The 26901-nt window shown below is 46.2% G+C and overlaps 1 protein-coding gene across 1 annotated transcript in view; it reads left to right on the top strand.

Annotated features, from left to right (window-relative positions):
* Positions 1–26901, top strand: part of KCNQ5 (potassium voltage-gated channel subfamily Q member 5) — a 1147293-nt gene that overhangs the window by 1098000 nt on the left and 22392 nt on the right. The window contains exon 12 of the mRNA XM_029595626.1: positions 10149–10280. Within this exon, the coding sequence (XP_029451486.1) occupies positions 10149–10280 (132 nt within the window). The remainder of the gene's footprint in view (positions 1–10148; positions 10281–26901) is intronic.

Here is a 26901-nt window from a genome sequence, read left to right as displayed (position 1 = left end):
GTCCAAAGAAATCACTGGAGCCTTAATTTTATCCCTCTTAGTCAATGACATAATGTTAAATAGCCAATGGGTGTTGGCAGTTGACAGCCGACCTTTAATAAACCCCGTCTGTTCTGGCTTTATTAGGTCCCCCATCACCTTTTCCATCCTAATCTGCAGAACTTTGCCCAAAATTTTGATATCTGCATTTATTAGTGAAATGGGATGGTAGGCCCCTGGATCTAATCTGTCCTTCCTTTTCTTATGTATGAGCACTACGGTAGCCTCCAACAGGCTACTGTTAATTTCAGGGGCTCATTGCATATAACTAAATTGTGCACAGACTGGAAGAACCAGCTCCTAGGAAAAAATGTTATAAAACTCAAGGGCAAACCCATCTGGTGCAGGACATTTGCCGAAGGATAGCTCTCACACAGCCTTTCGTATTTCTTACACATTAATAGGGGCCTCCAACAGCTCCTGCTGGATTTCTGTGAGCACAGGAAGGAGAACATCATATAGATAAGCTGAGATCTCCTCTTTATTGCTCCCTTTCTTAGCACTATACGAATCAGTGTAGAATTCTTGAAACACTTGGTTCACCTCAGCTAACTGATGAGTAATATTACCATCCTTCCCCCTAATATTAATACATGACATCTGAACTCTTTTTGCAAATAATCAAATTGTCCAAATATGCAATATTCTGGCATCACAGCTTATAAGCATTCATGTAAGGCTGTCCGACATTTAGTTCTATGAAACATGACTGATCACTTTTCAGAAAGTTTCATTTCCTGGAATGAAATCAAGTATTGCAATTGTAGTACCCTGAATTCAGAAGAATATACTAGATTCTCTAACTGGCCTTAGTTAAGCCATTGTGACTAAACACTGTAGACAGCAGTAGAAGAACTATGATTAACTTCACTATTTATTAATCAGCTCTTTTAGATTTTGTTACAATTTCAGCTGCTATGTAGCCTTACCATACTCTGACTACGATGCCTCCCTACTGGCAGAGGCCTCCGGTGAGCCCCACTCAGAACTGTTCTCATTATCTCATCCCTAGTCTCTTGACTCAACCTATCTTGCAACCTCTCCTCTACCAGGGGACCTCAATGAGCATACTCTCCAGGCTGGCCAAGCTCCTCCTTCCTGCCTACACCATACCCAGATTCCAGCCCTACATTACCCTGCTTTACCAAATCTAAGATGCTTCCACATCAAGTCGCCCTTGGCTCCTTGCCCTAGCTACTCTTCACTTTCGGCCTCTCCAGGCCTATCCTTGTTTTGTCTTGTGGCCATCTGGCCTTCTCGATCCTTGTTTTGCCTTGTGGCTACCCGGCCCTCTTGCTCCTAGCCTTGCTTTGAGGCCTAAGGGCCTTCCTGCTCCTTTCCTTGTGCCCTAAGGGCCTTCCTGCTCTTTGCCTAGCCTTGTGGCCTATCTAGATCTTCCCCTGACCTCTGGCCTATCTAGGCTTTGCCTTGCTCTGTGGCCTATCTAGGCCTCTCCTTGTCGGGGCCTTCTTGTATCGCTACCTTCAGGCTTTTATGTTCCATGTTCCGTGTTGTCCCTGTCTTTCCCTGTCCTCTCTTAATCTGTTCCCGTCCAAGGCTCAGTTCCAGCCTTACCTGCACACTGTTCCTGTCTAAGCCTCAGTTTCAGTTTTACCTGCACACTGTTCCTGTCCAAGCCTCAGTTCGTCTTACCTGCATGCTGTTCCTGTCCAAGCCATGCTCCAGCCTTCCCAAGCCTTGCCCCAGCCTTACCAGCCTGTCCAAGCCTTGCTTCAGGTTTGTCATACTGTCCTGCGCCAATCCGAGGGAGGTATTACCTATGCTCCACCTGAACCAGAGCCATAACAAATTTCTTGCCTTCTATTTTCCTCTGCAATTACAATTACATTTTTAGCACTTATTTCACAGTCCATTTGGATTTGCTCAATATCATTGACTTTGTTTTAGTGCTGGCTGTAATACAAACTATATTGAACAAGATTTTCCATTAATGCAACATAAAAGCTTTAAATATACTAAAATTATTTCATCAGGTATCCTGTTTTAGATTTCTACTGAAGGTGTAGTTTACGAGCAATGAATGTGAGATATTAGAATGCAAAATGTTAGAGTTAGGATTGTTATAAGATTCCCAGTTACCGTAAAATTAGTCTAACATGTATCATTCATCATGCTGTTTTCAATTCACAGTTTAGGAGAAAATAAGCCTAAATAGTTTTAAAAATAGACATATACACTAGAAACAACAATATAATTAACATTTTGAATAGCTAAATATTATGCAGGGATTTTAATAATTTTCTTATAGTTAAGAATTTAGTGCATGCAGTATTTTAAACTCCCTTTCTTACAATCATGAGAGTACATGTTTCTGAATCTCTGTTGCCCTCTTGTGGTATAGGAGAAAACAGAAAAGAAAAGAAAATATCCTGCTAACTGTTATGATTGGTGTATGTGTGGACCCTTGGCCCGAGGTGCAAGTTGTTACAGCCTGCGGGGAGGAGCACCACAGGTCCGTACCGTCAGGAGGCAAGGTGTTTGGAGTACAGGAAGGCTCTGTGCACAGTCGCGGGGGATTCCCAGAGACCAGGTGACGACCCCATAGGATGATAGACTGTAAACAGTACTTGGAGAGTCTGAGGAGAGAGAGGACACCAGGCAGATCACGGACGGTCGGCGCTGGGACAGTCAAGCAGGAGGTACTGCAGTAGGACAGCCCCGGAAGGTGGAGCTGCAGCATAGTGGGCGTAGACGAGAGCATGAAGGCAAACCAGCAATGCGGGAAGTCCGAGCCCAAGAGCAGTAGCTGACGTAGACAGGTAGCTGAGACCGGAGGTGACTGGCTGAGCTGTAGAAAGGAGGACCCGCAGAACCAGACTGCTGTCAATGGTAGAATATCTAGGAGTAAGCCCCGAGCAGTGGGGAAGCTCAGGGTGATCTCAGGATTGGTAGGCATGGCCCGAGGAGCGGGGAGCGCGAACAGTCTTTGAAATAAAATGGTGCAACCCTGAGAAGTGGGGAAGGCCAGCTGAGGACTCACAAGGCACTGCAGTAGTTCCCAAGGAGAGCCAAGAGACAGAGCAGGTAGTCAGTTAGAACCCAGGAGGTGCGGGGCCAGGCCAAGGAGCAAGTCCCCAAGCGCACACTGACCCCCGAGGAGCAGGTGTCAGACAAGGTCCACGTAGTGAGCAGGAACGGCGTCTCAGGAACAAGAGGCAGGCAAGGACTCATATGGAACTTGTTGCCAAGTCAGATTGCTGGGGGTGAAACAGGAGCTTAAATACAAGAGTCCAATGACATCATCAAGCAGGGACACCCCTGAGGTTCCCGCCAAAGCAGCTTCAAAGGTGGGGCTTGTGACGCGCGCGTGCCTAGGAGGGCCCAACATCGGAGCAGGAAGTAATGGTGTCCATGCCTCCGCGAGGAGGCCCGAGGAACATGGCGATGCAGGCAGGCCCATGCAGCGAGCAGACCCGGGGAGGGTAGAAGTGTGGAACAAGCAGTGAGTACTCGCGGTTGTAGTCGTCTGCGATCGACAGGCATAACAGTAACTTTAGACCTGATCACTAGCAGGTCTAACTTATCCACCTATCTTAGCAGAATGAGTAGCTCCTTCTTATTATACCTCTGTCCCATCTACCACTTAGCCGGATAAGTAGTTATCCAGCTAAGTGGTGGCTGCTGAACAGGGCTGAAGATTATAAGCAAACAAAATTGTTTATACATTTAAATTAAACTATTATATTAGTCTGAACTCAGAGAAAATGTCTACAGCCTAGAAAAAGTTGGGGAAGAGGCGGGGGTTACAGCCATTGCTCAGTCACAATGCTTGCCAGGCTCAGGGTGCATACAATGGATTCCAAAGACAGCTGCATTGTAAGGATTGTGAACCCATGGTGCTGCAGGGAGGTTGACAACCTACAGGAAAGACCCCGAAGATCCTCCCTGACAGTTGATTGGATTAAGCCAGTACAAGACTGGTCTAGGACTTCATCTGTACCAGCCCCTTTCCCCTTAGGTTGAGCCCTCAGGTTCCGAGGGTCAGCAGGACTTAGACATGAGTCTTGTGGAGAGTAGTAGCAAGAGGAATCCCGGTCGTGATTAGGGTCAGAGGCAGGCGGCAGGTAAGGATGATCATGGTCCAGGCTGAGGTCAGAGAGAGGTGACAGGCAAGAATGGTCAGGATACAATCTATGGTCAGATCCGATAATGAGTCCAGGGGCAGGCTGGGCTTGGACAGAGGAGGCAGGCAGACTAGGGGAGACAAGGCAGGTGGGCAGGCAGACAGGAACTGGATTGACCAGGCAGGATCAGGCTTGGAGAGATAAGGTAGGCAGGCAAAAACTGGAGAGATAATGGCAGAATCAGGCTTGAAGAGACGAGGCGAGCAGGCAGGCAGGAACTGGAGCAGCAACTCACTACTGTGGACAGCAGACAACCTGTTGCTGACGCGCTGATCTGTTGCACGGCTGAGATTTAATCACCCAGCTGTGCGATGTCATCTCCCAGAGCCAGTCAAGGGGGTTCCCACTGCGGCACTTTTAAAGTTATGCATGCAGCGCATGCACGTGCCTAAGGACGCCCTGGGAAAAAGATGGCAGCAGTGGCCCTGCCACGAAGCTGTTGCGTTCGGGCCTGCTCTTCGCCCTCGCTCCACCCTCTCTACCTCTGAGGCGACTCCCTCTGGGCCTGATGGACAGCTTGCTGCTGCGGCGTCTCCATGCTGCTTCTCAGCTCGATGCTGTGGATCCGCCATGTCCTGATGACGTAGGGCACGCGCGCTCCAAAGTATGTACCAGCAAGGAGACGAACCTCAGGGGCGTCCCCCTGTATTGACGTCATCCGCTTCCAACATAAAAGGTCTTCACTTGCGCTTACGATTTGAGTTAGCAAGGAGATTGATATGGATTGATTACGGGGATTCATCTGGACCCGCTTCTCTCTATGCTACTCTGCCTCCTCAGACTTACCAGGGGTACCCGCTCCTCGGGGGCCTCGCTCTCTGTTCTCTATTTCAGATTGCAGATAGGAACTGGTACTCGCTCCTCGAGGGCCCATGTTCCTGAAGACTCTGAAGATTCTCTATTGCCTAGAAGCTATTACAGATACAGACAATCGTGAGTTGCCACCGCTCTCTCAGAGCTTTCCCTGGGACCAGGTACTCGCTCCTCGGGGGCCTAACTCTTTCCAGCTACTGAGCCTCCTTAAGATTCTATGTGAGATTATCATCTACTACTGGCTATGTATACAGCATATCTTGTCTATTCACTATCTATAGTCTCTCTCTGGGCATACCAGCTCACTACTGCCACCTCTGGTGGTTCTTCTAACCTGTCTAATAAAAGAACTATCTGTGTCTGTCTCCATACTCAAGCCTAGCCAGTGGTCCCTCTCAGGATATCCTCTTGGGGGCGCTGTCATCTGCCATCGGCCCAAGGATTCACCTATTTACTACAGTGTGCTCACTCCTCCCACTTCAGGAGCTGAGCATAACAGAGTGCTAGCTCTCATCTGTGTCTCCGCCCATCAGACAACAGAACCATAACAGATTGCAACTCAGCACGGAGATTATACAGAGTGCCAACTCCTCCCCTCTGGAGGAGCATACCTCTAACAGATCGCTAACTCCTCCCTCCTGGGGAGCTCACTCATAACAGATTACTAACTCCTCCCCTCTGGGGGAGAAAACCCTAACAGATTGCTAACTCCTCCCCTCTGGGGGAGCAAACCCTAACAGAAGCATGGTCCATCGTCGATGGCAGGTGAGTGTGCCAGCTCACGGGGGCAGCCCGCAAGCTAGCAAACATTCTGTGGTTAATGGATGAGGATTATCGTTGTTGTGTTTGGGTTAGACAGGATGGGAATATAAACTGGGAAGGGACAGACCACGGGTGGTTGTGAATAATGTCTCATAGTGCTGGAGCCTTAATCTTTCCATGCTGTTTGTGTTGGGTTTCGTGCTCCAGAGTACAGGCTATAACAGAAAGCAGTTTAGAAAATATTCAGTCCAAAAATTGTCAGTATCCCCGCTGCACTGATATATCAAAACAGTTCCCAAAATACCTAGCCTCAAATTGCCAGTCACAAGCAGCTCGCTTTACTTCCCTTTTCATGGCAAGAGTCCTTCTGTCTCCATTAGCTACTTTCCCATCTCAAATTCAAAGTTTGTATCTTCAGAGTAGGTTGGCTGTGGCTCAAAAAGGAGAAACTCCATTTCCTCTTCTAACTCCTGATCTAGGCACTCCTTCTATACCTCACCAGTCATACCCACCCCCTGGGTCCTATTAGATATTCAAATCCACCGCTGAGAGTTGTCCTCCCTCTTTACTTGTTCTAGGGTCCTTTGGTTTAACAAGCAGGTCTTCCCTTGCTGGGGGCTGAAATCCTCAGTTCTCCAGTCCTTGGGTTATCCTGAATCTGGGATGAGGGGGTCTACCTTTTCATAATGGAATACATTTTATTGGGGCTTCCAAGATGGTATGTTTAAACAATGTCCATGCCTCATGTGAACATTTAACCTTGGTAATTGCTCCATTTAGGTATTTTCTAATTAATGTTCTTAGTTTATTATAAACTCCCTTTTTAAAGTTAAATGCTATTGTTGTTTTACAGAGTATCCACTCTCCAGTGATTATGTAAAATTTAATTGTATTATGATTGCTATTACGAAGCAGATCCATCACCTTTACATCTTGCACCAGGTCCTGTGTTCCACTGAGAACTAAATCTAAAGTAGTTTTCTCCCCACTCTTATTAGTTCCATGACCAGTTGCTGCATAAAGCAGTCATTTATAGCATTTAGGAACTTTACCTCCTTAGAATGTCCTGATGTGACATTTATCCAAACAATACTGGAGTAATTGAAATTTCCCATTATTAGTGCATTGCCAATTTTATTAACCTAATGACTGTCAGCAGATTACATTGTGTTTCTTCACCCTGCCCAAGCAGGCAGCAGTATACCCCAACTACTATATTCTTCCTTGTCACACTTGGAACTTTTATCCATGAGGATGCTAGGGTGCAATTGGTTTCCTGCAGAACTTCAATCTTACTTGACTCTATACTATCCTTAACATATAATGCCACCCCTCCACTAATTTGATATGCCCTGTCATGTCAAAATAATTTGCACCCTAGTATCAGTGTCCCATTGGTTATCCTTCTTCTACCAGGTCTCTGAGATGCCTATTATGGAGATAATTTTCAAAGAATTATGCGCATAAAACTTTGCATATATGCACTCATGTAATCGCAGTTTTATGAAAGTTGAAAGTATTTGCATACTTTGTTTTGCACATTAAAAAGGGGCATTCTGGGGTGGGGCCACAGTTACACATGTAATTTGCTATTTTAAAAGATATGACTGTACATTTGGCAACTTGCATAATCTTACACCTGCTAATTATCTTGCATAATTGATATCAGACTTGTTTATTGTGTAGTATTGGCTGGGTGGGAGGTCTCAGTGAATTGGCGGAGTTCAGGCTAAAGACCTGGAGAAGGACTAGGCAAACTGGTGGAGTAATATCAATTATACGCAAATTCAATTTTTTTTGTTTGTAAACAATTTTATTAAAGCAGAGGAAGTATAACGGTATAACAATACAAGCCAAGCAAAATACAACAGTAATACCTGCACCGATAATGAAGATGCATATTGAACGCAAATTCAATTTTATGTAATTCCTACTTTATTTTCGCACGTAAAATATATACACATATCCGTTCAATACATTGAAATACTTGCTTTCAATGTATTCCATGTATTTGCACATAAGCATCATATGTGCATAGTTCTGGAGTACAAATATGTGTATTTTTATAATTTGCATGTATATGATATGCACAGATTATAAATAGCATTGTAGATCTACAAATGGCCATACGTGCACATATATACCACCATACATAGATGATTGAAAGTTATCCTCTAAGTCTGTATCATTTTTTCATGTCATACAAATTATCTCCTGGAAGTGAAGACTAGTACCTTCCTGTTCAGGAAGGGAGGGAAAGAGGGGAGGGAAAGGGGGAAATCCGAGCTGGAACTCTCCTTTTTTGGTCAGCAGGGACATAGATAAGGAGGGAAGAGAGGAGATTTATTTTTAATGCAAAGAGAGGGGAGGGCCTGCTGCTACAGGTTTCTTTGTTTTTTTTAATGCATGAAGGGAGGGAGGGAAGGGGTAAGCACTTCAGAGGTAGGGGTAGCTCTTGATTCTTTTCATTGAGTGCCAGAGACAGAGAAGAATCACTATTTGGTTTTCAAAAACTTAGCTGCTTAGTGCCTAGTTTTCAGCACCAACTAGATGAGATTAGCTGGGGAATCTGACCTTTCTAAATCTAGCTAGTTGAATTTCCAGCTGAAAGCCTAGCTGGACATTTTCCCAAGTATAACCATTTAAACCAACAGTTTAAATGGTTATGTTGCCAGAGGATGTGGTTAGTGCAGTTAGTATAGCTGTGTTTAAAAAAGGATTGGATAAGTTCTTGGAGGAGAAGTCCATTACCTGCTATTAAGTTCACTTAGGGGCGGATTTTAAAACCCCTGTGCGCCGGCGCGCCTATTTTGCATAGGCCGCCTGCGCGCGTAAAGCCCCGGGATGCGCGTAAGTCCCGGGGCTTTCGAAACGGGGAGGGAGGGGGTGTGTCCGGGGGCGTTCCCAAAATGACACGGTGTTTCGGGAGCATGCCGCGGTGTTTCGGGGGCGGGCCCGGGGGCGTGGCGCCGGCCCGGGGGCGTGGTCGAGGCCTCCGGGACCGGAGGACAGAGCGGGGCTGCCGGCGACGCGCGCAAAGTTAAGGGGGGGTTTTAGATAGGGCCGGGGGGGTGGGTTAGGTAGGGGAAGGGAGGGGAAGGTGGGGGGAGGGCAGGCCGCACTGGGCTTAGCGTGCGCAGGTTGCACAAATGTGCACCCCCTTGTGCGCGCCGACCCTGGATTTTATAAGATACGCGTGGCTACGCCGGTGGCGCGAACAAAAGTACCGGCACGCGTATTGTTTTAAAATCCGCCCCTTAGAGAATAGCCACTGCCATTAGCAATGGTAACATGGAATAGACTTAGTTTTTGGGTTCTTGCCAGGTTCTTATGGCCTGGATTGGCCACTGTTGGAAACAGGATGCTGGGCTTAATGGACCCTTGGTCTGACCCAGTATGGCATTTTCTTATGTTCTTAAGTGTTGCCATGAGGAAGAAGAGCAGCTGAGGGTACACTTTTTTGAATGACAGTGGGGATCCCACTTCTTGTACATGTAAAGAGTTGAGAATTGGCTAAAATTAGCTAGTTATCTTGACCACTCAGTAGGTCTTTGAAAATAGATCTCAATGCGTAAGTGCATGGTGCTCAGCTTTCACAGCAGGCTGTCAGAGCCACACTGGATATGATATTACGAGGTCAATATTCAGATGATTTCTCTGGCTAAGTTTGGGACTTCACCAGATAAGCCATGGGTTTTAAATTTCCCGCCACTCTGTTTAGCTAGATAAATGTTAGCTGGGTAAGTTGGAAGTATTCTGGAGCTAAATTTGATATTCAGAGTTAGCTGGATAACTTCCAGCTAAGTCTGGTCATGCTAGAGAGCAGTCTTAAAGTTTAGCCAAATAAGTTTATCCATCTAACTTGGTCTTTATCCAGCTATTTTCAGTAGAGCTCCTAAATTGGCAGCACTCCACTGAATATCCATGCCAATTTATACAGCTAACTTTACTCAGATAAACTGTCCACTTGCTGCACTGCTGTATATTGAACTCTAAATTTCTAGACATTTAAGTCATCCCTCCAGCTTTAGACTCCAAGTATAATTTCTGTATGTTCTAGATAAAATCTGGACAGCTGGCTATCCTACATCTCAGTAATAAAAAGATATTCCCTACAACTTGTTTGTTGATCTTTATTTCTATGTTTCCAAATGGATTAATATGGTAACCACACTCTTTTAGCAAAAAGGTGGAACTTTGGAGGGTTTGTGTCTGTTACATTTAGTTTGCTCAACGTTTCATTTGTTGGCCTCAGTAGGAGGGAAAATAACATGTCTAATGTGACCATATTCATACTAGATTCATACTTGGAAGGCACTGCTTATTAGTAAAATGAGGTTTATGTGAAATTAATTACATATTTTTAAAGAGAACTTTTTTCTTTTGCAGGATCATGAAATTTCATGTTGCAAAGCGAAAGTTTAAAGAAACATTACGCCCTTATGATGTGAAAGATGTGATTGAGCAGTATTCAGCTGGTCACTTGGATATGTTGTGCAGAATAAAGAGCCTTCAAACACGGTGAGGAGGGAATTAACATCCAAGCTGATTTACATAAGATGCCTGTATATGGAAGCAGGATGTGCTTTTGTATACCTTTACAATGACAACCTGAGCTTTAGTTTGATACCTCTCATTTATAGTTATAGGAGATAGGGATGCGCATTCATTTGAAACAAATGGGTCAAATCCAGCAAATTAGACCATTTTTGTTTCATTCGTGAACCCCAGAAATGAATGGAGGGTCCTTTCAAATTAAACAAAATTTTTTAGTATCATTCATTTATATTTACCATTCAAGTCTATGGCCCATTGAAAAGTATTGCTGTGAGACTAGTTAGAGTAGCAATCAAGAAATACCTAAACGAGGTAATAGTAGAACAGAAACAAGATAGGAGAAGAGGTAAGTAGACAGGGTGGAGGACCAATCAAGGTGAAGCTACTCTGCTTGAAATACACCTTTGGGGTCTTGCTATTACTCAGCCTTGCTCCCATACTCCAACCTCTATATATTAGGGAGCTTGATACCATTCTGCCTTGTTGCTATACCCCTTATGCCAAACTTGGGGACCTGTGGCCACTCTGCCTAGTTGCCATGCCTCTGCTGCTGCCCTTGGGGTCTTGCTGACACTCTGCTGCTGTACCCTTTATGCTACTCCTTTGGGGTCTTGCTACTTCTTTCTTGCTACTATAACCCTTATGCTACATCTTGCTACTATAACCCTTATGCTACATCAAATTACACCCAAGAGAAGACAGCCAGGTCCATGCCTACTGGGGTAGGTGCTGCTGAATTTCCCTCTCCCATAGATGACCCAGTCAAGGGAGTACTCAGATCCAGGGTACTTTCAGTTAAGGCTGAGGCTAACCCATCCTCTGAATGGGAGGAGCCAGGCTTAACAAAATCCAGGGAGGCCAACTCTCCTTGGGCTTCCTCACAGTGCCGACATAAGTTGGAATCCAGGTCAGACTGTGAAGCCCTAAAATGACAAGCAGCGCAGAGAAAAAGGCACTTATGTTTCTTGGCTGCTGGCGCCATTGGCGGCAGTAACTGTGCATTCTGTTGGCTTGCACAGAAAAAATGTATGCACAAAGATTTCAAACACCTAGGCGGGGTGCGGCGAGGTGCATCCAAAGCCCATGCGCCTGGCTTTTCTTGTATCCTTTGCTTACTAGGTTGTGCCCACGGTGCATGCACAGAGCTGATGCACTGAGTGTACCAACGATCTATGGCAGACAACATGGCACGTACAAAGGCGCGCAAGATTGCTTTGTACGTGCCAAGGTGTAGCATACGTGGTATAGCAGCAAGGCAAAGTGTCAGCAAGACCCCCAAGGTGTTGCGTCATGGTCATGGCATGGCAGCAAACCAGCATGACAGAAAGAACCCCAAGATGTAATATAAGGGGTATGGCATCAAGACTCTATGATGTAGCATAAGGTGTACAGCAGCAAGAAATAGTGGCAGCAAGACCCTCAAGGGGTAATGTCTGAGGAAGCCTGAAGGCAGAGTGGCAGCAAGATGCCCAAGGTATAGCCCTTTATGCTAGATGCCCAAGGTATAGCTGTACCCTTTATGCGACTCCTTTGGGGTCTTGCTACTTCTTTCTTGCTACTATAACCCTTATGCTACATCTTGCTACTATAACCCTTATGCTACATCAAATTACACCCAAGAGAAGACAGCCAGGTCCATGCCTACTGGGGTAGGTGCTGCTGAATTTCCCTCTCCCATAGATGACCCAGTCAAAGGAGTACTCAGATCCAGGGTACTTTCAGTTAAGGCTGAGGCTAACCCATCCTCTGAATGGGAGGAGCCAGGCTTAGCAAAGTCCAGGGAGGCCAACTCTCCTTGGGCTTCCTCACAGTGCTGACATAAGTTGGAATCCAGGTCAGACTGCAATTCTGCCTTGTTGCCGAGCTCCTGATGCTATACCTTGGGCATCTTGCTGCCACTCTGCCTTCAGGCTTCCTCAGACATTACCCCTTGAGGGTCTTGCTGCCACTATTTCTTGCTGCTGTACACCTTATGCTACATCATAGAGTCTTGATGCCATACCCCTTATATTACATCTTGGGGTTCTTTCTGTCATGCTGGTTTGCTGCCATGCCATGACCATGACGCAACACCTTGGGGGTCTTGCTGACACTTTGCCTTGCTGCTATACCACGTATGCTACACCTTGGGGGGAGTGTCTTTTTGACACTCAGTCTTGCTGCCTTACCATAGACTTTAACTTTAAGGGTCTTATACCACTCATCCTTGCTGCCATACCCCTGACTCTATACCTTGGAGTGTTCTTGCCACTATAGGTGGCTACTTTACACCTCTCATGATGTTTGTGTTCTTCATGCCACTCTTTATGCTGCTTTGTCATTGTGTTTTTTATGCACCTTTAATGCTTTCTTTTCCCTTCATGATGCTTTAGGATGTTTATACCACTCTTCGTGCCATTTTGCTCCTTTTGTGCTGCCTTTGGGGGGGGGGGGGTTTCATGGCACTTTTAACTTTTGAAGCCTTCGGGTGTTCTTGATACACTTGCTGCTTCTATGTTCTCTGATAGTACCTTGGAGAACTCCTGCTACTGCTGTTACTCTTTTGCCCCTTTACAGTGCCTTAGGCTATTCATGTAATTTTTTATGTCAATTTGCCTCAATCTTGATGCCTTGAATTTCTCTTCCCCCTTCTGATGTTTTCTACCCATAGATTTAATTAGAATTGATTAGAAAATTGTAATTTTCCTAGCGAGTAGCCAGATGGACTCAGGACCAATGGGTTATGTTCCCCTGTCAGCAGATGGAGATGGAGTAAGATTGCAAAGCTGATGTTACCCTACATATACCCTGCAGTGACTTCAGCCCTCCAGTATTCTCCTTCTCCAGCAGATGGTGGACATACCTCTCCCTATGGGGATTGCTGTACTTTTTGGAAGGAGAAATTCTACATTTTAAATTGGAGAAAATTTGATCCCCGCTCTCCTGCAGTAATACCTAAAGGTCTCTCCCCCAATTGAGAATTCCTGAGGTGATTTCCAAGATCCCTCGGAGGTGTACCTTGGTCCGGTAGCTGGGTCCTGGCGTGGACTTTGCTGCTTAGGCAGCTGAAAGACAGTGGGTACAGCAAGCCGAGTGCAGCAGTGACGGACAAAGCCCTCTCCCCCCGACTGTCTCTATACTCAGCCGGTAGATGCTGAGCCGGTTTAGAGAAGGTTGGAGGGGTTTCAGTAAGACTTCCTCCGGTCTCCTTGCTTGGAATACCATAACGACATCGTTCCTGATCCCGTTGGAGTAAGGGGAAGTGGGTTTCCGAGCTGGAGTGGCCCTTCGGTGGGCTAGGCCCCGCTTTTAGGCTTGGTTAGCACAATGCATGGTAGGCCGCGGTGACACAATCTTGCGCGCCTTTCTACGTGCCATGTTGTCTGCCATAGATCGTTGGTACACTCAGTGCATCAGCTCTGTGCATGCACCGTGGGCACAACCTAGTAAGCAAAGGATACAAGAAAAGCCAGGCGCATGGGCTTTGGATGCACCTCGCCGCACCCCGCCTAGGTGTTTGAAATCTTTGTGCATACATTTTTTCTGTGCAAGCCAACAGAATGCACAGTTACTGCCGCCAATGGCGCCAGCAGCCAAGAAACATGTGCCTTTTTCTCTGCGCTGCTTGTCATTTTAGGGCTTCACAGTCTGACCTGGATTCCAACTTATGTTGGCACTGTGAGGAAGCCCAAGGAGAGTTGGCCTCCCTGGACTTTGTTAAGCTTGGCTCCTCCCATTCAGAGGATGGGTTAGCCTCAGCCTTAACTGAAAGTACCCTGGATCTGAGTACTCCCTTGACTGGGTCATCTATGGGAGAGGGAAATTCAGCAGCACCTACCCCAGTAGGCATGGACCTGGCTGTCTTCTCTTGGGTGTAATTTTTCCAGGGTCTACAAGCCTTCATACAAGCGCAGTCTACTTCATTGCTTGCCCCTGTCCAGACGGAACCTCAGCTGGTAAGCCCTCCCTCTCCTGGTCCTATTGGCAGACCTCGAGGCATGCCTCGCCTTACCAAGGGCATCCCTGGTATGGACCTAGGCAGCTCAGACAAAGAAGACAATCCAGATCTCTTGGAAGAAGAGGAAATTCCCCCTGGGTTGGAATCATATCGAACAATATTGCGGTTCTTTCATAGAGATGAATTGCCGGCCTTCTTTTCCCAGACCCCGAAGACGCTGGGAGTCCCTGAGACTGATTCTACGATGGAACCAAAGAAGAATCCTATTTTGATCTCCCTACAGAAAGCCTCTTGCTACTTTCCAGTACTGGAAGCCATCCAGGAGTTGATTGACCTGAAATGGGATGCCCCGGAAGCAGGTTTTAAAGGGGGATGAGCATTAGAAGCTCTGTACCCACAGGATACAGCAGGAAGAGAACATTTGCATTTCGCTAAAGTGGATGTGCTGGTCTGTGCCATCTCTAAGCGAACACTATCCCAGTGGAGGAAGGAGTGGCCTTACAGGATATACATGATAGGCGGATGGAGTCCATCCTTAAACAACCTTTGACACAATTGCAATGACCTTGCAGATTGCTTCTTGTTGTGCCCTGGTAGCCTGTTCATGTCTACTCCTCTCTCAGGAGGTGGATTACTCGGGGGTGAATTCCAGAGCGGTTATGGAACCTGCCACCGCCTCTTTAGCAGATGTGGGCTCAAATCTAGTCCATATTTCAGTCAGAGGAGTGGCCTCAGTGCTCGCGGCCAGAAGACAGCTATGACTGCGGAATTGGTCAGCAGATGCAACATCTGCTGACCAATCCTTTAAAGGGCATCTTACAAAGATGCCCTTTAAAGGATAACTCTTTTTTGGAAGCAAACAGGAAAAGCTGGCTAGTAAATGGTGAATCTCCAGTTCCCTGGCTACCGGAAAATAAGAGGAAGCAGTTACAGCACCTCTCGCCTACGAGGGGCTGATCCAGGGGTTCCCAGCGTTTTCGCCCCTACAGAAACTTGACATTTCAGAGATCTCAGTCCTTTGGGAGGTCTCAGTCTTTCGTAGTCGACAGCCCAAGAGAGGGACAGGTTCGGGTTCAGGTTAGTCCCGAACTCCCCAATGAAGTTTTGCCAACCCACTCTCGGAACAAGGAGATAAGGGGTTGACTCCCTCTTTTACCAGCGGTGGGTCGAGATCACTTCGGACAAATGGGTACTGGAGGTCATACGAGAAGGATATGTGCTGGAATTTCACAACACTCCAAGTCATTCATGTGTCCTTGCCACTCCTAGCACAAGAAGAAGGTGGTGGAGAATACTCTTCTAAGGCTCCTCAGGATGAGGGCTGTAATCCCAATACCTGCGCCCCAGGAAAATATGGGGCATTGTTCCATCTATTTCATCATACCCAAGAAGAAAGTTTCCTTTCGCCCCATCCTGGACCTCAAGAGTGTCAACCAACATCTACGAGTGAATTATTTCCACATGGAAACCTTACACTCCTTGATAATGGCCGTACATTTAGGAGAGTTCTTAACCTCCCTGGGCCTATCCGAGGCTTACCAACATATTCCAATCCAATAAGAACACCATTTCCTATGTTTTGCAGTACTGGGCCACCATTATCAGTTTTGGGTGCTGCCCTTTGGCCTAGCCACCGCCCCCAGAACATTTTACAAGATTATGGTGATTGTAGTGGCAGCATTGAAGAAAGAGCTAACCAATTTGGCAGTGCAATAATAATGGGAGATTTCAATTACCCCAGTTTTGATTGGGTAAATGTAACATCAGGACTTGCTAGAGACATAAAGTTCCTGGATGTAATAAATGACTGCTTCATGGAACAATTGGTTTAGGAACCAACAAGAGAGGGAGCTATTTTAGATTTAATTCTTAGTGGAACGCAGGATTTGGTGAGAGAGGTAATGGTGGTGGGGCCACTTGGCAACAATGATCATAACATGATCAAATTTAAACTAATAACTGGAAGGGGGACAATAAGTAAATCTGCAGCTCTAACACTAAACCTTCAAAAGGGAAACTATGATAAAATGAGGAAAATAGGAAAAAACTGAAAGGTGCAGCTGCAAAGGTTAAAAGTGTTCAACAGGCATGGACATTGTTTAAAAATACAATCCTAGAGGCGCAGTCCATATGTATTCCACACATTAAGGTGGAAGGAAGGCAAAACGATTACTGTCATGGTTAAAAGGTGAGGTAAAAGAGGCTATTTTATCCAAAAGAAATCCTTCAAAAATTGGAAGAAGGAGCCAACTGAAGAAAATAGGATAAAATATAAACATTGTCAAGCTAAGTGTAAAACATTGATAAGACAGGTGAAGAGAGAATTTGAAATGAAGTTGGCCATAGAAGAAAAAACTCATAATAAAAACTTTTTTAAATATATCGGAAGCAAGAAACCTGTGAGGGAGTCGGTTGGACCATCAGATGATCGAGGGGTTAAAGGGGCTCTTAGGGAAGATAAGGCCATTGCAGAAAGACTAAATGAATTCTTTGCTTCCATGTTTACTAATGAGAATGTTGGAGAGATACCAATACTGGAGATGGTTTTCAGGGGCGATGAATCAGACGAACTGAATGAAATCACTGTGAACCTGGAAGATGTAGTAATCCAGATTGACAAACTAAAGAGTAGCAAATCATCTGGACTGGATGGTATACATCCTAAGACACTGAAGGAACTAAAAAATGAAATGTCTGATCTATTAGTTAAAATTTGTAAGCATTCATTAAAATCATCCATTGTACCTGAAGATTGGAGGGTGGCCAATGTAACTCCAATATTTATAAAGGGCTTCAGGGGCGATCTGGGTAACTATAGACCAGTGAGCCTGACTTCAGTGCCGGAAGAATAGTGGAAACCATTCTCAAGATCAAAATCGTAGAGCATATAGAAAGACATGGTTTAATGGAACACAGTCAACATGGATTTACCCACGGGAAGTCTTGCCTAACAAATCTGCTTCATTTTTTTGAAGGGGTTAATAAACATGTGGCTAAAGGTGAACTGGTAAGTGTAGTGTATTTGGATTTTCAGAAGGCGTTTGACAAAGTCCCTCATGAGAGGCTTCAAAGAAAACTAAAAAGTCATGGGATAGGAGGCGATGTCCTTTCGTGGATTACAAACTGGTTAAAAGACAGAGAGTAGGATTAAATGGTCAATTTCCTTAGTAGAAAAGGGTAAACAGTGGAGTGCCTCAGGGATCCGTACTTGGATCGGTGCTTTTCAATATATATATAAATGATATGGAAAGGAATACGACGAGTGAGGTTATCAAATTTGCAGATGATACAAAATTATTCAGAGTAGTTAAATCACAAGCGGATTGTGATATATTACAGGAGGACCTTACAAGACTGGAAGATTGGGCATCCAAATGGCAGATGAAATTTAATGTGGACAAGTGCAAGTTGCATATAGTGAAAACTAGTAGTTACACAATATTAGGTTCCATATTAGGAGCTACCACCCAGGAAAAAGATCTAGGCACCTTAGAGGATAATACTTTAAAATCGTCAGCTCAGTGTGTTGCAGCAGTCTAAAAAGCAAACAGAATGTTAGGAATTATTAGTAAGGGAATGGTTAATAAAACAGAAAATGTCATAATGCCTCTATATCGCTCCATGGTGAGACCGTACCTTGAATTCTGTGCACAATTCTGGTCGCCGCATCTCAAAAAAGATATAGTTGCAATGGAGAAGGTACAGAGAAAGGCAACCAAAATGATAAAGGGGATGGAACAGCTCCCCTATAAGGAAAGGCTGAAGAGGTTAGGGCTGTTCAGCTTGGAGAAGAGACAGCTGAGGGAGGATATGATAGAGGTCTTTAAGGTCTTGAGAGGGCTTGAACAAGTAGATGTGAATCGGTTATTTACACTTTCGAATAATAGAAGGACTAGGGGGCATTCCATGAAGTTAGCAAGTAGCACATTTAAGACTAATTGGAGAACATTCTTTTTCCCTCAAAGCACAATAAAGCTCTGGAATTTGTTGCCAGAGGATGTGGTTAGTGCAGTTAGTGTAGCTGGGTTCAAAGAAGGTTTGGATAAGTTCTTGGAGGAGAAGTCCATTAACTGCTATTAATCAAGTTTACTTAGGGAATAGCCACTGCTATTAATTGCATCAGTAGCATGGGATCTATTAGTGTTTGGGTAATTTCCAGGTTCTTGTGGCCTGGTTTGGCTTCTGTTGGAAACAAGATGCTTGGCTTGATGGACCCTTGGTCTGACCCAGCATGGCAATTTCTTATGTTCTTATGTTCTAGTGCATCCAAACTTGAATGAATGGCTGAACTGGGCCAAGTCCGTGGAATAGAGCCTCCGGGTGACCAACAGGGTGACCTCCGTGATTCAGGAACTCGGTTGGGTAGTAAACCTGGACAAGAGCAGTCTCAAGCCTTACCAGTCCTTAGAAAAACTGGGAGTCCAGTTCAACACCAAACAGGGCAAAGTCTTCCTTCTGACCACGCGGATAAGGAAGTTGATGTCTCAGGTTCATCAGCTGACAAGCACTATATGCCCGACAGTTTGGAGCTATCTCCAAGTTCTCGGTTTGATGGTGGCAACCCTGGAAGTAGTGCCATGAGCGAGGGCACACATACGACTGCTTCAACACTCACTGCTGTCACATTGGAACCTGCAATCTCAAGACTATTGTTGCGTTCGTGCCTATTCTCGCCCTCGCTCCACCCTCTCTACCTTTGTGGTGACTCCCTTCGGCTCAGACGGACAGATGCAGCTGTGGCTTCTCCCCGCCTTTTGGTCCCGGTATCCCCGGGCTGGTTGATGCTACGGATCTGCCATGTTCCTGATGACGTAGGGTGCGTGCGCACGTGTGCTCCAGACTTTTACCAGCAAGGGCGCGAACCTCGGGGGTGTTCCCCCCGTAATGACGTCATCCGTTTTCAATTTAAAAGGTCTATGTTTGCTAACTACAAGCGAGTTAGCAAGGAACTCCAATGGGACTTGCTTCGGCAGTCCACGCTACTTGCAACTATGTTCCGAGTCAGCAAGGGGAATTCTTCTCCACTGCTCGGCCTTTTCCAAACTTACCAGAAATACCCGCTCCTTGGGGGCTCCGCTCTCTCTATTCTTGATTTCAGATTGTTGGACAGGATCCGGTACTCGCTCCTCAAGGGCCTACGTTCCCGAAGACTCAGAAGACTCCTATTGCCTGGAGGCAATCGCAGACGTGAACACACTCTCTTCTTCCTCAGAAGATATCGCATACCTATAGTTTATGGATTACTATTACAGATTATCTGCCAGTCTGTGGGAACCAACCCACATCAGACCATTACTCCTCTCTCTGCGGAAGCTGATCCATATCAGATAGCTATCTCCCTGTGGGGATCATACAGATTGCTGGTTCATCTTTCTACAGGAACAAAGCATAGCAGTTGCTACTCCTTCCCTCTGGAAGAGCAGAGCACTAACAGATTGCTACTCCTTAGCAAGATCTGTAACAGAGTACTAACTCCACCCCCTGACGGGGTGATCACTAATAGATTGTTAACTCCTCCTTCAACGGGAGTATCCAGCAGCCAGATTCATAACAGATTACTAACTCCTCCCCTCTGGGGGAGCAGATTTATAACAGATTGCTAACTCCTCCCGTCTGGGGAGCAGGTCTTTAACAGATTGCTAACTCCATGAATCCGGCTATTTATTATTGAGAAGATTTGGAGAATTCAACTTCAGTGATTCTGGCAAAAAGGATTGGAGAAGATTTGGAGAGACTAACTTCTTGAAATACGGCCTTCAAGACAAGAATTTGGAGAAGCCTAAATTCAGTAACCTCAGCGTCCAAGAGAAGCATTAGAAACGCAGTACTCCTGGGGATTCAGCTAAAGGTATTTGAAGTTTGTGGCCCATGGACCCGACTCATCTTTCTGCCTTACAGGCTATTCCAGGCTTAGCCCAACACCTTTCAGAACAGCAAGAAACCCTGGAGAAACTTACTGCAGCTTTTCACCAGCTTCATACGCAGAAGACTCAAAGCACAGCTTCTATACAAGAAGTCTAGTTATCAGAGGTAACTTTAAACTCAGCTGTACCACTGGCGGCACCTGTTCGATTCTCCGGAGAACTCCAGAAGACTCGAGGCTTCTTGATCCAGTGCAGCTTACAATTCTCAACTGAATTTAAAACTTTAGCAGCAGAGCTTCGCTGGGACCCTAGATGTCTTTAGACACTCTTTTGCAGAGGCCTGGACACCTGACTCGCTGGAAGAATTAATAATCTTAGCCACTCGGATTGACTGGCGGCTCCGAGACAAGGTAAAGGAAACCCGGCCTAAGGTGTTACCTGGGTTGATGCAAACTTGTGCTCCTGCACTACGAGGGGGTACAGCACTTCCTGCTGTAGAGAAGAAGGAACCGAAGAAATCTGGTCACGGACACTTGACTTCAAAGAGAGAAGATATAGGAGGAAGAACGGCCTGTGCATATACTGCGGTAAGCTAGGCCATGATGTTTCTGCTTGCCCTATTTGTCCGGGAAACGGACAAGAATGAGTCCCGCGGGAGGACTGTTCTTGGGCTATACAGCAATATCTCCTCCACTCTTTCATCTAGCCTTAGTGAACCCTGAACCAGTGACTGTTCTAACCTCTTCCCTGAAGGACTCAGGGGCAAGAGACAACTCCAATCTCAGATGTTTTGTGGAATACCTGAGGAGTCCATTTGGTAAATTTGAAGATCCACTATTGTATCACAACCTGAAGTGGGCCTTGGACGATTCTTTTCACCACCACTTTTTTTGAGGATCTTATCAACATCACCAGCAGTTTTTCTATTACCTGCTGTTTTACATAGCGGTTGCTATGTGCGCCATAGTTAGGTGGCGCTCTACATCTTTAATGTCTTCCTGGACTACAAAACTGAGATATTCACCACGTTCTATTCACTCGGAAGTCGTGCTGAAATACTTCAGCACTGTTGTTTCCAAAGAGGAAAAGGATATCTCTCATTACCAGCCTGACTTTCTGCTGGTGCCATCATCAGTTCTAATGAAGAAGACATCTCTAGCTGCCAGTGTTCGCATTTGGTTTATTCGGAAGTCGTGCCCGCAAGCCTATGGCACTGTTCGATTCCGAAGAAGAAGATATCTCACTATCAACTTGTTGGTTTACTCGGAAGTCGTGCCAATAGCCTATGGCACTTTGATTCCGAAGAAGAAGATATCTCTGTCTGTTGACTTAACATTTGGTTGCTCGGAGGTCATGCTGGAGGTTTACAGCACTGCTGATTCTGAAGATGAAGATATCCCCATCCATCAGCGTAATTTCTTTGCTGGTATTGCCATCATCTCTCTTCCAGCATCCTGCGGAAGAGCGACTTAGAAGTGGATTATGGACCAATATCTACATCACCACTTCCACTGAAACCTCAGTGATGTCCATGGCAGCCCATCTCATTGCTGCTGACGTCATTATTCATTCTGCGAGATTCTTCAAATCTCATCATCATCATCTACCTGTCATCGTGTTTATACGAATATGAATTCAAGAATTTGAGACCTTGGATGTTTGAACAGAGAATGAACTTGTTTGCCTGAAAAGGCTTCAGCCCCGAAACTATCTTTGGGAGCCTCAGACCTATTGAATAAGAGATGCTCATCAGTTCCACCTCGCACATCTCTGGTACTTAACCTGGTACCCGAAGAGGAGACTGCCCTTTGAAGGGGGGTACTGTTGCGTTCATGCCTATTCTTGCCCTCATTCCACCCTCTCTACCTTTGTGGTGACTCCCTTCGGCTCAGACGGACAAATGCAGCTGTGGCTTCTCCCAGTCTCTTCGTCCCGGTATCCCTGGGCTGGCTTGACGCTATGGATCCGCCATGTAGGGATGATGTAGGGCGCACGCATGCACGCGCGCTCCAGACTTTGTACCAGCAAGGGTGTGAACCTCGGAGGCGCCCCCCCTCCCCCCGTAATGACGTCATCCGTTTCCAATTTAAAAGGTCTATGTTTGCTAACTACAAGCGAGTTAGCAAGGAACTCCAACGGGACTTGCTTCGGCAGTCCACGCTACTTGCAGGTATGTTCCAAGTCAGCAAGGGGAATTCTTTTCCACTGCTCGACCTTTTCAAACTTACCAGGAGTACCTGCTCCTCGGGGTTCCACTCTCTCTATTCTTGATTTCAGATTGTTGGACGGGATCCGGTACTCGCTCCTTGAGGGCCTACGTTCCCGAAGACTCAGAAGACTCCTATTGCCTGGAGGTGATCGCAGACGTGAACACAGTGAGTCCTATTACAGACAGGAACCGGTACTCGCTCCACGAGGGCCATTGTTCCTAATCGCTAAGGCTCCCTTCAGTCTAAGACGTTATCGCAGGTATGGAGATCGTGAGTTACCATTGCAGATAGGAATCGGTACTCGCTCCACAAGGGCCTATGTTCCTAGATTCCTTTCTCACACTCTCTTCTTCCTCAGAAGATATTGCATACCTATATCTTATGGATTACTATTACAGATTAACTGATAGGAACCGGTACTCGCTCCACGAGGGCCTTCGTTCCTAAATCTCTTCTAGCCTCTCTTCTATTCCAGAAGCCATCCCATACACAGTTATTGTGAGTTCTATTTCAGACTGCCTATAGAAACCAGTACTCGCCTGTGGCTCCTGTTCCTGAATACTGAAGACTTTCTGTTGCATAAAGAAGACACTAGAGAGATCTACAATTGTGAGTGTATCATCTACCACTGGTTATGCCCTGCATACCCTGTCTACTCACTACCTATAGTCTCTCCTTACAGCTCAGCAATTCAGAAATCGTAGTTCCAATATCAAAGGGATTTCATCCCTGCGGGGCATATCAACTCACTACTGCCACTTCTGGTGGTTCTACTTCCAGTCTAATAAAGAACTATCTGTGTTTGTCTCAATACTCCACCTAGCCGGTGGTCCCTCTCAGGATCTCCACTTGAGGGCACTGTCATCTGCCATCGGCCCAGGTATTCACTATTTCTACTAAGTGTTACTCCTACACTAATAAGAGCGGTATTATCTGCCACTCTGTGGGAGCCAACCCACATCAGACCATTACTCCTCTCTCCTCGGAAACTGATCCATATCAGATAGCTATCTCCCCGAGGGGATCATACAGGTTGCTGGTTCATCTTTCTACAGGAACAAAGCATAACGGTTGCTACTCCTTCCCTCTGGAAGAGCAGAGCACTAACAGATTGCTACTCCTTAGCAAGATCCATAACAGACTGCTAACTCTGCCCCCTGATGGGGTGATCACTAACAGATTGTTAACTCCTCCTTCAATGGGAGTATTTATTTATTTATTTATTTATTTAACACTTTTTTATACCAACCTTCATAGTAAAAACCATATCGGATCGGTTTACAAAGAACAAGGGAATAACTGAGACAATAACTAAGGTAATTTACAATAGAGGTGAATAAGGCAAAGTTACAATTAACAAGGAGTAAAAAACTTGGAAGCTTAAATAGCTGGAAGAAAGTAAAGGCAGGAAGTAATTGCAACATAATACAATAAAGAATATGGGTTAAAGCTTGAGATGCTTTAAACTGGAAGTGCCAAGGTATCCAGCAGCCAAATTCATAACAGATTACTTTCTCCTCCCCTCTGGGGGAGCAGATCTATAACAGATTGCTAACTCCTCCCCTCTGGGGAGCAGGTCTTTAACAACTATTCGATTCATCTCCACTTACCAATGGGAGTCTGCTGTCACCTCCAATGATGGTTATAGGAAGCTCATCTGAGCAGGGGTGTCCCTCTGTCATCCCCAAACTGGCTGGCCCTCACAACAGGCATGAATCTTTGGGGCTGGGGAGCTCACTGTCAGGAGCTGTCGGCCCAGTGATGTTGGACAGAAGAAGAGGCCTCTGGAACATCACCCACCTGGAAGCTCGGGCAGTCAGATTGGCATGTCTACAATTCAGCCATAGGCTCCAGGGTCAAGCAGTCCATGTGATGTCAGACAACGCAATGACAGTAGCCTACATCAACTGCCAGGGAGGAACCAAGAGCCAGTAAGTGTCACAGGAGATAGATCTCCTTATGGAGTGGGTGGAAATATATCTACAGATGATCTCAGTCTCCCACATCACAGGAAAAGACAATGTCAAAGAAGACTTTCTAAGCAGGGAGAGTCTGGATTCAGGAGAGTGGGTGTTGTCGGCCAAAGCCTTTCGCTGAGGCCTTCCATCCATCGCCCTGCTGGCCACATCTCACAATGCAAAGGTCCCCCGATTCTTCAGTCGCAGAAATGATCCGTGGTCCCTGGGAGTCGACGCTCTGGTTCAGTCATGGCTATTTTCCTATCCCCAGAAGACTTGCAGTCATAGAAGTTGATTTTAAAAGCATTGCTTGTGAATGTGCATGTGGACCACACGTAAGCAATGTGGATTTTAAAAAGCTGCAAATTACAGGCGTATGTACCCATGCTCACATGGAAAATAAGGAGGCAGAAAAGGGACAGGGCATGGGCGTTCCTGGGTGGGGCCAACACTTACATGCATATCTCTGTATTTTAAAACTAAAAACCGTAGTGCGCATAGGATAGATATCCGCGTAACTTTACTGCTACTCCTGATGAGGAGCAAGTCTGTAGATCTCGAGTTTTAGGGCTAATAGGATAGAGTGAGGGGTCCAGATCAATTGGGTGGCATGCAAGATGAAGAACCAGAGAGGTCTGCAAGACCTCGATATTAACTGGACAAACTGGTGCACTAATTGGAAAACTGGGAATGTGCTTCACACGAGCATGTTTTAAAATCCACTTATATAAGCATGTAAAAACCGACAAAGTGCTATGGAAAACACACGTGCTAGCTTTGCTTGAGTAACCTCTTAAAAGTAAGAGCAAACTTGTACATGGTTGGTGTATTTTAAAACATACATGTGCACAATTTAAAATTCCAGTGTATCTTTCCTTGTGTGCCAGCATGCTCAGTTTAAAATTACCATCTTAAGTTTTTGAGCTATCAAAAATACAAACTATACATGTTAATTAGGATTTATATGTCTTACTGGATTTCCTTGCACAATTTTTATAATCTGTTCTTCCATTTGTTTACAGCGGCATTTATACTTTTTATGCTTATTTTCAGAAGGCTTTCCACATGTAAATTTTCAGAAGGCTTTCCACAGGTAAATTGATGTTTACCTGTGGAAAAATACCTTCCAAAAATTGGAAAAGAGGTGGCACTGGGGGCAGGCCCCCTAAAGTACACATCAGGATTCATTTTGAAATCCCTGTGTGTTAGGGAGCACTAGAAGAGCGATCCCATTTCCAAGGGGATTGTGTGCCCTTGGGCCACGACATGACCCCAGAGAACTCCAAGGCGGTACCGAGGCAGGTGAGACATGTCCGAGCCTGGGCTGAGACCAGGAAGCCAGGCCCCTGCCGACCTGCACAGCCTCAGTGAGGCCAACCACGCAAGGTTGGTCTCTCAGTGTTCCTCCGACTACTCCAAGCCCTTTCAGAACTACCGCTGGGAATGGCAAAGGCGGCAGGCCAGACAGACGATAAGGGCGGAAGAAGACTCTGGAACATGGAAGGCTCAAACGAAGAACTTGGAACGTGGAGATTCAAACGAGGAACTTGGAACTTGGAACATGGAGACTCAGACGAGGAACTTGGAACTCTGAGCACTAGGGAGACTCAGACGATGACTCTAAACGAGGAAGTTCAGGATCAAGGTTCAGGATTGAGGACTAGGTTGAGGCTATGATGCAGCACTCCCTACACAGCCCACCACAGGGCAGACCCACGGGGCTGGTCGCGGACCACGCTTGATGCGAAGCATACTCCAGATGGATACGTGGAAGTTGAGACTGGAACATGTCGAAGATTCAGTAGAGGCCTGCACCGGTGCACGCCCTACACAGCCACCCATGGCTGGTCACAGACCACGCAGAAACAGAGCAGGTTCTGGCAGAATCTTGGTCATGGACGAAGCAGCCACAAGAGAATCCGAGGGCCGGAACAAGCCTCAGGGAACAGGACCAAGACGGGACTTGGCTACAGGGAAGGATGACCCTCCGGAGGCTTGTGCTGTGGACGAGGAGGCAGGCCTGTGCCATAAGGTGACGGAGCACGACGGTGGCACGCCAAGAAAGGTGGAAGAGGAACCATTGGTTCAGGATATCAAGGCTGGATGATGGAACATCCGGAACATCAGGACTGGATCACGGAACATCAGGACTGGATCACGGAACACGGAACATCAAGATATCAGCAGAGACCAGGAACGAACAACGAGGGATCCCACGAAGAACAAGGAATGCCAAGAAGAGTGAAGACGAGAAGTCCTAGGGAGGACTAACCCCTTGTGAAGGCAAGGACAGAGTGACAGCAGGGCCCTTAAATAGGGCTGAAGGGCAGAAGATGCCCAGGGAGAAGTCCAGGTGGGGCCTGGATGCTGGCCCTTTAAATCTTCAAGGAAGACGCAGCCCTGCCCCTTAGGGGAAGTGGGTAGGACCATGAACAGCGGCCATGCTGCCGCTGCGTCACTGGAGGAGCAGAGCTGAAGCAGGAGCTGGGCCATGGAGCAGGCCCCCAATGAAGACGGCGGTGACCTGCCACTGAAGAGGCACCAAGGGCGGCTCCAGCCACCAGACAAGACTGGGGATTGTGGCCTATGGGCGCGAAGATGGAAAGGGCGTCGGTG

This window comes from Rhinatrema bivittatum, chromosome 3 (assembly GCF_901001135.1).
Source record: "Rhinatrema bivittatum chromosome 3, aRhiBiv1.1, whole genome shotgun sequence".
Classification (NCBI taxonomy): Eukaryota; Metazoa; Chordata; class Amphibia; order Gymnophiona; family Rhinatrematidae; genus Rhinatrema; species Rhinatrema bivittatum.
Note: the sequence above shows the minus strand (reverse complement) of the source record. Positions and strands in the feature narration are given on the sequence as shown.